The sequence below is a fragment of the Hipposideros armiger genome, unplaced genomic scaffold, assembly GCF_001890085.2.
Source record: "Hipposideros armiger isolate ML-2016 unplaced genomic scaffold, ASM189008v1 scaffold_809, whole genome shotgun sequence".
Classification (NCBI taxonomy): domain Eukaryota; kingdom Metazoa; phylum Chordata; class Mammalia; order Chiroptera; family Hipposideridae; genus Hipposideros; species Hipposideros armiger.
The window spans coordinates 96,956-110,220 of record NW_017732159.1 but is presented as its reverse complement, the minus strand read 5'-3'; the positions used below and the strand labels follow the sequence as shown (position 1 = coordinate 110,220).

The following is a 13,265-nucleotide window of genomic DNA, read 5'->3' as shown; positions in this document are numbered from 1 at the left end:
CTGTAAATATGTCTTACTTCTCCCTTCCCCTAGATATGTTGTTATTCTTTTTTTTTTTTTTTTTTTTTTTTTTATGTAGCTGAGCCATCCTGCCACCTCTTGGCAGCTCAGCAGCAGCTCAGCTCCGGCCAGGCATTGAACCACTGTTGCTCAGAACTCAAACTTTTGAGGGAGCTCTTAAACAACTGAGCCACTCGGCCAGCTCCTGTTGTTATTCTTATAATGTTCCAATTGTCTGATCCTTGGCCAGTGGGATTTCATTCGCCTTGGCTCCTAAATCCTTTTGACCTCATCACAGGCACCCGACATACATAATAATGCTAGATGCCTAGCCTAATATGGGGAACACTATGTATTTATTTTAAAGAATTAATACTTTAAATATTTAAAATAAATAGTTGATTTAAAACAGTTATTTTAAAAAATACTTTATACTTTAATATCGTGCTCAGCTATCCAGGTATAACTTTGAATAGGTGAATTGTGTGGTATGGGAATTATATCTCAATAAAGTTGTTGTAAAAAAACAAACAAACAGTCAATGAGTACATGTAATGCTAGAAAAGTTTAAATCCTGGGGTGACTTTTAAGGCTTTCTTTTTTCTATTAAATTAAAAGATACAGGAAAGTACAACCCAGGGTTATTCTACTGCCCTTCCCCTCCCCCCAACCCACACCCACATTTCAGGGACTGACCACACCTTGCATTCCAGAGGCTGACTCAGCAGCCTGGTGTCAGCAGATTTCATCATCCCACTGAGGGGATGGACATGGAGGGGTGGGCTCTGCCAACGAGCCAATTGAAGGAGCACAGGCCTGACATGCCCTGTGGTTCTCCTGCCCAGGCCTACTCCTTTGCATGGATAATAAATAGCAAGTAAGAGGGTTGAGATAGATGGTTTGTCTGTTAACTTCCTTTTATCCCAAAGTTCTGGATTTAGAGTTACTTACTGGTTAGTGTTGATCTTTGAGGAAGTCCTAATGCCCACTAGTCTCTTCATGAGTATTATCATGTTCCAGGCATTGAATAAATGGTCCCTGTTAGGGAGCTCCAAGAGGCAGTACCATCCAAAATGGAGGCAGAAATGATTTGAAGACTGTTTCTTTCGACTGTGGGTGCCATTTTTTTTTCTCAAATGTCAGCTAATTTTAGTTTCATTTATATCTTCTTTTGGATGCACTTAAAGGATTGAATTTTGCATAAGTCTCTTTAAAAAATTGACTATGGGTTCCAAAGAACAAGTCTACGTCATGTTCTCCAGAACCAGACCCGAGCTTTGGAATTTGGGCCTTTAAATGTCTGAGATTTGCATTTGTGCACAAACAGAAGCAGAGGTATGTATCTGGGTTTGTATTTGTATGGTCACCACATAGAGCCTGGATTTGCCAGCAAATGCCTAGAAAGTATAGTCATAGAAGCCTCTCATGTCATTAATACCATTTGCCCCCTTTTCCAAGGAAGTCAGGCTTCAAATTATACCCGCTAGCCCATGGTTGGACACCAGGGGGAGCCACCCAAGACATGGGAGAACGTTTGTTTCCTTGGCTTGAAAACTTCAAGGAATGAGTTAACGCCAACACAGTGGGTGTTGAGTTATTACTTCCTAAATCTTGTGGCCTGATTTTGTCACCTGCCTCCATTCCACTCTAGGGAAAGACATCCCTGGACAGGCATCTCTGGTGTTTGATGTTGCATTGCTGGACCTTCATAACCCCAAGGATGGCATTTCCATTGAGAATAAGGTCATTCCTGAAAACTGCGAGCGGCTAAGTCAAAGCGGGGACTTTCTCAGGTATCACTACAATGGCACGCTTCTGGACGGCACCTTCTTTGATTCCAGGTGAGGAAAGACAGGTTAATAAACCACGTCTTATTAAACATAAAGCACCGCTAAACCCTGATCTGAGTACTCTGTCAGTGCTGACTCGGGAGTTAGTATGTTCATCTCCAATACAGGTTTCTATTTTCTGATACTGAATTCCTTCAGCAGGAGTTAGAACTGTCTCCTTGGTGCCTGTGGGAGAATCTGCAGGACAACAGAACAGACTCACCCTTGATGCCTTCCATCCTATACTGTGCTCTGCTATCCAAGTATAAACCCAACTATGGCGTCCAAGATGGGTAGTGGCCAGACGGGAGGAGGTCCAGGCTGTAGGAAGGGAACAGAACAGACTTGGTACCAGGAGACATAGGTTCCAGTCCCTGTGTGTGGGGCACCAACTGTGTGACTTTGGACAACATTGGACCTTCCTAAGCTTCGCTTTTTACCTGTTATTAGCACCTTTCTCAAAGAGATGGTTAGATTAAAGAGATAAGGTAGTTGAAAGCACTTTGCAGACTTCACAGGCTTGTCTACTGCAGGGGACTGGTTGGATGCGTTCAGTTAATTATCCAGGCTTTTGTTGTTAGTCGAAGTTGTTTCTTTATAAGGAAGGCTTAGCCTGCAATTGTGCAGGTGGCTGGGGCATGCCTGGTGTCGGTATGTCTCCCTCCTTCAAGTGGCATGTGTTTGGGAAACCACTCCTGTAGAGCAAACAAGTTGGGACAGTAATCTACCTGTCTCTCTGAGGTAATAGACTTCGAGGTTATTTAGTCATCCAGAAACATTACAGGATAATTTTTGTATGGTATTATTTTATCTGAATAATTCATTCTTCCTACTCCTAGGATCTCTTCATTTAAATTTTTCATTTGATGTTTTGGGGAAAAAGTAACAGTCATGTGGTTCAACATTAAAGCAGAATATGCATTAAAACAGGCAGCCACCCCCGCCTATTTCATGTTCCCCTCTGCCGTAGCCATATTTAGAATTAGCCACTCTTGCGGATGTTTCTCTTTTATTCTTCTAGGGTGTGTATTTTTTTCTAATGCAGATATAAGCAAATACAAATGTTGTCTTATTTGCTCCTCTTTAAAGTACATAGCATGTAGAGTATGGTACATATAAGAGTATGTATACTATATTCTGTTCCTTGCTTTTTTTCACCTTGGAATTTTTCTATATTACTGCGTAGAGAGAAACCATTTTTTATGTCTGCCTAGTGTTTCATTGGGTGGTTATACTATATTTATTTAACCATTTTCCCATGAACATTGGAGTTGTTTTTACTCTTTTGTTTATTACAAAAAATCTCCAGAATGTGTGTGTGTGTGTGTGTGTGTGTGTGTGTGTGTGTGTGTTATTATTTGTCACATAGGAGCTTGGTTGTATCCTTTAGTCCCTGGAATTATATTTCAACTTGAAAGACCATTTTTCTAGTGGATACCAGATTTCTTTCCATATTAATGGAACCACAGTTTTTTTAGTTTTCAACCAGGTTTTCATTTTAGTATGCTGGGATCTAGCCTGTTCTAACAGCTAACTAATGTTCCATTGTATAGATTTGCCTTAATTTAGGTAATCAATCCCTATTGTTTTCTACCTTTTGACATTCTAGGGAGGGCTGCAGCAATTATTGGGTTGTTGGAAAAGTCATGACATTTTTTCTATGTTTTTCGTTGCGAAAATGCATCATGACATTTCCGACAACCCAATATTTTTGTAGCTAAACCTTAAAGTATGTGATTGTTTCCTTGGGATAAATTTCTAGAAGAATCTCTGGGTCTCAGGTTTTGTGTATTTTTTTACAGCTTTTGCTATACTCTACAAAGTTATCCTCAAGCAAGGTTTCCCATCACGGTCTAATAGAGCCCCTTTTCTTCCAAACTTGGTAACACTGAGTATCATTTTTAAATAATTTTTGCCAATTTATAGAAGAAAATGGAACTTCATAGCTTTAATCTAAATTTCTTTTATTGCTATTGAAGTTGAAATTCTTTCAAATGTTTGTTGAGCACTTGGATCTTGTTTTGTGATTTACCTGTTTATGTCTTTTGCCTGTTTTTATATTGAAGGTAGTGATATTTGTCCTTAGCTTATTGATTTGAAGACTCTATACATGAAAGATATTAACCCTTTTATGGTTGTATGTTGTTGAGAGCATATTCCCTGTTTATTAGCATTTTAATTTTGGTCATTGTGATTTTTGACCTATTTAAATATAAACGTTTTATGTTGTTAAATACATTCCACTTCTCCTTTATGGCTTCCTTTATTCTAATATAAATTCTTATATATTCTGTCTTTGACATGCTAAACAGTCTGTCCCCTCCCCTAGAGTATACAAACATTTGCCTGTATTTAACTCATGCCATTTTATTTTTTTATTCTGTAAACTATTTATTAGAATTTTTATTTTAAAAAGAATTATGTTCTTATTGTCTAAGTGAAACAGTGCAAATACACACACACACACACACACACATATGATGTAATAATTTCCCATCAACCCCTTCCATTCTTGCTACCTGGGCTAAATATTAATAATCTTTCACAGCCTGTCTCCATGCTTATAAATGCTTTCATGTTGAAAACTTTAATCCATCTGGAATTTGTTGTGGTATTCCGTGTGACAGTAAGGATCTGACTACTTTTTTCCAGATGGTTAGCTAGTGTTTTCCAACACCCTTTATTGAATAACTCTGTTTTTTTCCTTACTCATCTAAAATTTGACTTTTATTATGTACCAAATTCTTAAGTATACTTTTGGTTCTTTTGTCTGTCCAGAATTTTTATCCTTTTCCATTGGTCTAGCTCTTCCTGGACCAGTATCACATCTTTAACTATTGCTGTTTTTAAATTTATATGATAGAGAGTATTCTTTTTCTTTTTTAAACATTATTATTTTCTACTAAGTGATACATTGACATGGTTCAAAATCCTAAAAGTATAAAAGGGTATACAGTGACGAATTTCCCTCAATCACCCAGTTCCACTCTTCACAGGGAACCAGTGTTACGAATTTCATGTCTTCCATACATATACAGTGAAATGCATATCCCCCCATTTTAATGTTTTACGGGAATGAGAGCTTGCTGTATATTCTTGATTATTCCTTTTTCTGAATGAATTTTAGAGTTCCCTCCTCTCCCATACACCCACTCACATTTTGATTGGAATTGTTTTGAAATTCATAAGTTAGTTTTGGGGGAGTATTGATAACTTTCCATTTCTCCACTTTCCCATGGGGAAACATGATGGTTTTCCATTTATTTAAGTCGTCTTTTTTTTTTTTTCAAAGATTTTATTGGGGAATTGGGGGAGGGGAACAGTGCTGGGGAATCTGGGGAAGGGGAACAGACAAGTTGCTGTCCTTTGGTTCTTCAGTCTAGTTGTGGAGGACATTCCTTCACTGGCCCAAGTTGGCACCATCATTGCACTCTTCCCGGGCAAGGCAGATCAGTCGCCAGCCTCTGGACGGCCACTCTTGGTGGCTCTTGGCAGCTCACACCAGCTGCTGCCTGCTCATGCTGGCTGCTGGCCACACACTGCTGGCTACTGGCCACACACGGTAGCCTATGGCAACCCACTGCAGCAGGGGCTGCAGCCTACGCGGTCGCCGGCGACTCTCGACATTCCCAGCTCCAGGTTGAGCTGTTGTTCACCATCTTAGCTGTAGAGGGCAGTGTCACTGGCCCTCATGTGGGATCCGAACCGGGGCCTGCTGCTCAGAGCTGGCGTCCCAAGCCAGCTCTTAACCAATGCACCACTTGGCCGGCCCTATTTAAGTCTTCTTTTAAAGTTATTTAACATTCTCTACACTTGGAGCCTGCCCTGCTGCTCCAGTCTCTTCTGAAGCTCTTTCCTGCCTCTAGGTCTCGGCCCCACTGTTATCCCCTTGTCCTGATGCCCATATCATCCCTCAGCGTCCACTGTCTCCCAAACCCATGGAATCTTTGCTGACTGTTCCACCTGGTGGCTCTTCCCTCCTCTGAGGCACCTGCCATCTCTCCCATCGCCTGGTGTCCCTTTTTAAGGGATCCATCTCGCAGGTGCCCTCCTCTCGCCTGAATAGCTGGCAGTGAGCTCCCCTTTGCTGATGATTGTCAAGCACCTGCTGGAGAGGTGGTAAACTTGGGGAAGGTGAGCGAGCCGAGCCTGGCCTTCCTTTGCTGCTGAGTTCCCATCCTGGGCTTTTTGGCCCCTGTGAGGGGATGAGAGGTCGGAAGCTCCTCAGTGCTACGTCTCCAGGAGGGTTAGCAGGTCATCTGCTTCCTGGGTGAGGAGGGTCACCTGTTCTTATCATGTCTCCACCCCGCCTTGCTTTGTGGTCTCGGAGGGGCGTTCAGAAGGAAGAGCCCCTCCCAGCTCTGCCTTGTCATCTCCGCGGCCCTACTCGGCTGGCCGCCTTCTCTGAGGCAGTTGTCCTTTGGCTGTGCTTGATGAGGTAGTGACGGAAATGACTGGTCCTTTCAGGACATGCTTTTTGCCACATCTGCACCAGCTGGGGGTGAGTAATGGGTACAGATCACTGGTGCAGAGTTGTGTAGTAGACGTGGCAGATGGAGTTTTATTATTGTACTCTGGAGTCATCAGGCTTTGGGAAATTGATTCTTGTTCTCACCAAACTCAGTACTCAGGCTCAGCTGGCAGTTTACACAGAGGTTGGCTCTCTCCCCCAAGCGGAATGCTTGGGCCTCCTGCCCTTGGCACTTGGGAAGCCCAAGTCCTCACCAGAAGGTAGCTTGGTGAGCGGGGGTGACAGCAGGCGAATGCATCCAGCTTTGGTGGGGACTGCACAGTTAAATGGCTCTCAGTATCTATGCTGCTTTTCTGGCAATCCGAGTATTCATGTCCCACATAATACAGCTGTTCTCCTCTTTAGATGCTGGAGACATTGTCCTTGGACACAGCCTTCGTTTCTGATAAGAGCCACCCTTGATGCATTTTTCATTAACTTGACATGGTTGCAAAGCGTACAGTCCAATGTACATGAGCTACAGTTCTGTGCGAGCTCCGGGTCGCCGCGTCCCATTCATAATCCCACCCCAGAGGGTCGGAGGGCTTGTTTCCGGGAGGGCCTCTGCTGACGCGCTCCCACGCTGTGCGTGGATTCTTGTTCGCCATTGCAGAGGAGCATGTCTCCTGGCTGTGTCCTCAGATTCCAGGGTTCCTCCCTTTCCGGGGTCTGGAGGCCAGTGTGTTCCCTTGTAAGGAACCTCGTTCTTTTCTTTGCTTCTAGCTACTCGCGGAACCGCACCTTCGACACGTACATCGGGCAGGGCTACGTGATTGCGGGCATGGATGAAGGTTTACTTGGCGTTTGCGTGGGAGAGAAGCGGAGGATCGTGGTCCCCCCTCACCTGGGCTATGGAGAGGAAGGGAGAGGTGAGTGACGGCTGCCTTCTTCAGGTGAAACCGAGCGGCTCCACCGGGCTGCTTCCAGGCTGGTTCCCAGCAACCAGGGCTTCTCAAGAGCCAACGTGGCCAAACGGAAGTCCAGCTGGAGCCTGGAATGCCCAAGTAGCTTTAGTTTCTAGAGATGCTTTCTAATTTCCCCTTGTCCTCCCTGCCCATTTTCCTTTTGAAAATTTTTAAACCTACGCCAAGGCTGAAAGCACCACCCAGGGAACTCCTCTGACTTTGACCAATTGTTAACACCTTGCTGTATTTATTTTCTCTATGCCTCTCTGTCTATAAATTGCATATTTGTTGTTGTTGAGCCATTGGAAAGGAAAAAAAAAACCCAACCCTTTTTAGTTTTTGTTTCTTAACAACGTGACTGAGGTACAATTTATATACCATAAAATTCACCCATTTTAAGTATACAATTCAATGATTTTTAGCAAATGTAGTGAGTTGTGCCATCACCCTAATCCAGTTTTAGAACATTTTTGTCACCCTAGTAGCAAAGTCCCTTTAAAAAGTACACAAATGATACATGTGTGCTTTATTAAAAGAAAATACAGATAAACAAAGAGAACAAAAATCTCTCATAATCCCATCACCCAGGAATCAACATTGTAATGTGGTAGGTAGAAGAACGGCCCCCAAAAATGTCTATGTCCCCCGAACTTGTGACTGTGTTACTTTATATGGTAAAAGGCACTTTGCAGATGTGAATAAGGTTAAGATCTCGAGATGGGGAGATTCTCCTGGGTCATCCCGGCCTTAATGTACTTCCGACAGTCTTCGTAAGCGGGAGCATGACAGGGAGAGGAGAAAAGACTAATCTGCTGACTTAGAGTCGGGCCGGTCGAGTGGCGCATTGGTTGAGAGCTGGCTTGGGACACCAGAGGGCCCCGGTTCGGATCCCACATATGAGGGCCAGTGACACTGCCCTCTACAGCGAAGATGCTGAACAGCAACTCGACCTGGAGCTGGGCTGCCTGTGAGTCGCTGGCTACGGCGCAGGCTGCAGCCCCTGTGGCAGTGGGTTGCCATGGGCTACCATGTGTAGCCAGCAGCCAGCGTGAGCGGCCAGCAGCCGCAGTGAGCGGCCGTCCAGAAGCCAGCGACTGATCTGCCTCACCGGGGAAGAGCGCAATGATGGTGCCAACTTGGGCCGGTGAAGCAACGTCCTCCACAACTAGACTGAAGAACAAAATGACAGCAACTTGTCTGTTCCCCTTCCCCCAATTCCCCAGGACTGTTCCCATCCCCCCATTCCCCAATAAAAATCTTTTAAAAAAAAAAAGAACCCCGATCAAGGAGTGAGGGCGGCCTTGAGAAGCTGGAAGAGGCAAAGGGACAGACTGTCCCTGAAGCCTCCGAAAGGGACGCATTCCTGCCGACACCTTGAATGTAGCCTCCGGATCTCCAGAGTTAGGACAGTGAATTTGCGTTATTTTAGGCCGCCAAGTTTGTAGTAATTTGTCATAGCGGCAATAGGAAATCAATACAGCCATGAAGTAAATACTCTTCTATATATTTGAGTATATGAAAATCTATGTAGGTAAAATGAAATCCACATCCACCTACACTAATAAATACTGACAAAAATAGGGTCATCTACACATAGTACTTTGTAATTTCTCTCTTCATCTAGTTTGTTGTGAACAGCTTTCTATGCCAACACGCATTTTTTATGGTTGCATAGTATTCCCAACCGTATTACCTTTCTTAATTGTTTTTTTCTCATAAGCCATTTTTTGCTCGTTTGCTTAGGAATAGTTGATGCGGTATTTCGTTTGCTTCTTTCTTTTTGCTGATGGTGTCCTGAGTGGCCTGGCTGGCTGTTCACGTTCATTTTGTTAACCTTCTTCTGACCACTGCTGATGGATCATATGGGTCTGTAGAATTTTCCCACTAGGGTTTGTCCAGAAGATCTAAGAAACATCAGGTTGGTTGGAAACCAGGGTATGCCATACATTTTTTTTCCTCCCTGCCTCAAATTTCTGCTTTATGAAGCCACAGCACATCACAGCTTAAGACATACTCATTCAGTAGGCCTTGCTTCGTGTCCTGTTTGTCTCGTGTCTTGGTGCTTCGTTGTTTTGTAGTGTGTAAACATCTATTTCTAGCCAAATACATACAGAAATAGAAAACGACTTTCTGAGTAGTCATGTTGTGTTTTGCCCTCAGGACTAGTCCTTCCTTTCTCTAAAAAGAATATATTGATGGGAAACATTTGCTTACATTATTTTTCTTCTTTTGGCTTTCTATCAAGAATGAGACAGCTCTGCAGAGGATTATATAAGGCTCTGGAAAGCATCCGAAGACTCATAAATTTTCTGGGCATGAGGCTGCTTCATCCTGAATCATACGGTGCCGCGGAGGGAGGGGCACCCTGACGTGTAGCACCAGGCGCTTTTGTGCCGGGTCCACCTCCGTCCTCTTTTGATGAGCACCCCTGCCCTCTTGGTGGGTGTGATAGGACCTAATACCAATCCCTGGGGGACTGACCTGAGAAGAGTGTCAGGACACAGAAGACGTTTGTGGTTTCCTCACCACATACCGCAGGGCCAGGCATGTAGGGAACGTTCATTAAATATTTGTGGAAGGGATGAAATGCTGGGCTCTCCGTGGGGTTCACAGGCTGCGTTCTTGGCATTTGATTTTGTTGCAGCCATTTTTTTCTGACAAGGTTGCTGCAGAGATTTAATGAGAGGATATATGTGAAAAATACTTTCATAAATGGTAAAACATTATTGAGATGTGAGGCAATGTTTTCAAGAGATAATGGAAGAGAAAAGTATATTAATCATTTTGTGTAGAAAGAACAAACAGGATGTGTTGTAAAGGCCCTTAGTGAACGCTGGGTGTAGTATATATACGTATATCATAAGGGGTGTATACGGGCCAGTTTGGGCTAGGTGTTTTTCCTCTATGAACTTTCTGATAGTTTTGTTTCTCTTGTACAGTGATAGGGAGTGATTTTCACTCTATAACTGATATTCTCATCTCACCTTTCACTTCTGATAGGAGCGGGGTGGGACTTAATTTGGCCTAGTTTTAGTTTCCTCATCTGTGATGAATTTAGCCGTAAGTCTTTCAGGCTCAACAATTCCATGGGGCAGTAGCTCATTATCTTGACTGGTAGTCCAAACCATGCTCCTAACTGGTGCATGACCCTGGACAAATCCGTGCCTCAGTTTCCCCATCTATAAAAATGAGGGTTAGGGGCCGGCCGAGTGGCACGTTGGTTACGAGCTGGCTTGAGATGCCAGAGGACCCTGGTTTGGATCCCACATATGAGGGCCAGTGACACTGCCCTCTACAGCTAAGATGCTGAACAACAGCTCAACCTGGAGCTGGGCTGCCATGAGTCGCTGGTGACGGCGTAGGCTGCAGCCCCTGCTGCAGTGGGTTGCCATGGGCTACCGTGTGTGGCCAGCAGCCAGCGTGAGCGGCCAGCAGCCGCAGTGAGTGGCCGTCCAGAAGCCGGCGACTGATCTGCCTCACCCGGGAAGAGCGCAATGATGGTGCCAACTTGGGCCAGTGAAGCAACGTCCTCCACAACTAGACTGAAGAACAAAACGACAGCAACTTGTCTGTTCCCCTTCCCCCAATTCCCCAGCACTGTTTCCCTCCCCCAATTCCCCAATAAAAATCTTTAAAAAAAAAAAAATGAGGGTTAGGTTACTTCTAACGGCCTTTCCAGCTTCATTCTCCCGGTGTTCCCTAGGATTTCATACCTGGGTCCCCGTGTCCCTCACTGGACGCCTGTGAGAACATACATGGTGATGCTGGGGACACACATGTGCTGCTGCTTGGAGGGCTTCCTTCATAATTTCCTGTGTCTGTCCTTTAGGGAATATCCCTGGCTCGGCCGTGCTGGTGTTTGACATCCATGTGATCGACTTCCACAACCCTTCGGACTCCATCAGCGTCACCTCCCACTACAAGCCCCCTGACTGCTCGGTGCTCAGTAAGAAGGGGGATTACCTCAAGTATCACTACAACGCTTCGCTTCTGGATGGGACCCTGCTGGATTCCACGTAAGCGCAGCCGGGGGTGGTGGGGCACTGAGCCCAGAGGGGAGCAGCTGTGTGTCCCTGAGAGCTTTGATCTCCACACCTCACTCCTACGTAGCTCAAGCCTACGTCACAGCTCAGGTGCATTATTCTAGGAGTTCCCTGTGAATGGTCTCCCCCTGCACCTGTGACATCGTCTTTTCAAAAAACATCTCATCTTGTAACGGCTGTCTTTAAAAATTAACCCTCAGATAAAATCCCATCTTCAGAGTTTGGCACATTGGGTTGGCTTTGTCTGCTCCGTTCTGCCCCACCAGCCCCACCCTCTGCTGGGACCCACCCTCTGCCGCCCAGGGCTGCCTGCCGTGTGAAGGGGTGCAGACGTACACTGCTTCCCCCTTTCCTTCTAGCCAACTTATGCCCTGGCTTAAATGTCTTCTCTTTTCTCAAAATCTTTCCTTAATTCTTACGAAGAATCAACTGCTCCCGCGTCTGTAGTCTCATAATATTTTGTGTATTACCTGCCGTTTATGTTTGTTGCTATCCCTTTTGCTGCTCTGAATACCCTAGCGACACCCAACATGTGTATTCACGTTTTTATTCCTTACACCTAGCCCAGAACATCACGCAAAGGGAGCATTTTGTAAATGTTAATTGATTGAGATGAATCTGAAAACATATTAATAGGCATCGACAGTATAAACTAGTATCAGGGAGACTAAAGGAGCTTTGCTTCTTATGTATGAATCTTCAGATGTATCTGTAAGCGAATACAATATCCTTTTCTTCAGGAAAGAAACATTTTCAGCCTTTCTTTATGTCTCCCTATAAGTACATTCATTTTTGTACTGAGGCTGACTTAGATTTCTGAGTTTGGTCTTGAGGGGAAAAAAGGGCTTCATAAAAATGTGTGATTTATTCTGCTGCATTTATTCTAGGGGGTAGGGCGCCTTCTCTCCCTCCTACAAGTAAGTTTCTCTGCCTCCTGGCTTCCGGTGACAGAGTGTGGCTGGGCAGAGCCAGGCATGGAGCAGGAGCCCTAGGGACGTACTCTTCAGAGCATCCTCTCTGCTGCCGTGAGAGCCTGTGTACTGATGCATTTAGCGTATTTCGTCAAACCCAAAATGTGTTGATTATTAGAAGCATCCTTTTATGAAGCTTTAAGAAAGTAAAAATGCAGCCAAAAAATAATGGCATGCTGTCAGTTGTAAAATGATTCTTGATTTTCAGAGATGTTAAAATGTGCAAAAATATGGATTGTAGCATCAGTGACATATGTACTCGCGTCTGGGGTGAAGATTTACAGAGACCGAACTTACAACAAACCTCCTCGCACTAACATTGGAAACCTGCCGAGGGGAGGAAGCGTGGCTTGTAGCTGTTCTGGGGATCGAGTGAGCTTATGCATGTGAAAGTGGCCCACAAGTTCAGAACAGTCTGTAAGGCCCATGGCGTGCCGTCGTCGCTTTTGCTGATGTTCATATTTTTGCCTGGTGCTTCTACGGCGGTGGAAAGGGGAAGTAGGGGTGCAAAATGAACAAAGGAATTCCCTCTCAGTGGGTGCAGGGTATGCTTCTCATGTGGGGTGGGGAGAATCAGCCTTCCAGCCTTCTGATGTGTGTTTGGTGGGTTCCCAACCTTCTTAACGGAGCATCTGGGAGCCCCGTGATACTCCTGTCTCCTATCAGAGACTCTATTCTGTACCGTGAGAGAGTCGTTTGTGTTATGTATAAAAGGCAGTGTCTCTGCTGGACTCGTCAGAATAAAGGGATGATGGCAAGTGTGGGGGGCACCTGCCTACCTGTGTGCGGGAGAAGCCCCTTCGGGAAGGTGGGCCTGGTCCCACCCCGAGCCCTGTGTGGACTCCATAAATAAAGGAGGCAGGTGCTGCTGGCTGTTATGAGGATAGAGGGGCTGTGGGTAGAGAATCAGAGAGGGCAGCCACAGGCAGGAAGCAGGGGGCTTGAGAAGGATGGCAGGCGGGTAATGCACAGAAGGAATGAGGAGAATGTCTGAGGGGAAAACGTGT

General features: G+C 45.0%; 1 protein-coding gene across 2 annotated transcripts in view; it reads left to right on the top strand.

Moving 5' to 3' along the window:
- Positions 1–13,265, top strand: part of FKBP9 (FKBP prolyl isomerase 9) — a 34,150-nt gene that overhangs the window by 13,798 nt on the left and 7,087 nt on the right. For both annotated transcript variants that reach the window (XM_019628817.1, XM_019628818.1), the window contains exons 5-7: positions 1,652–1,841; positions 7,063–7,208; positions 11,074–11,260. In XM_019628817.1, coding sequence (XP_019484362.1) covers positions 1,652–1,841; positions 7,063–7,208; positions 11,074–11,260 — 523 coding nt within the window. The remainder of the gene's footprint in view (positions 1–1,651; positions 1,842–7,062; positions 7,209–11,073; positions 11,261–13,265) is intronic.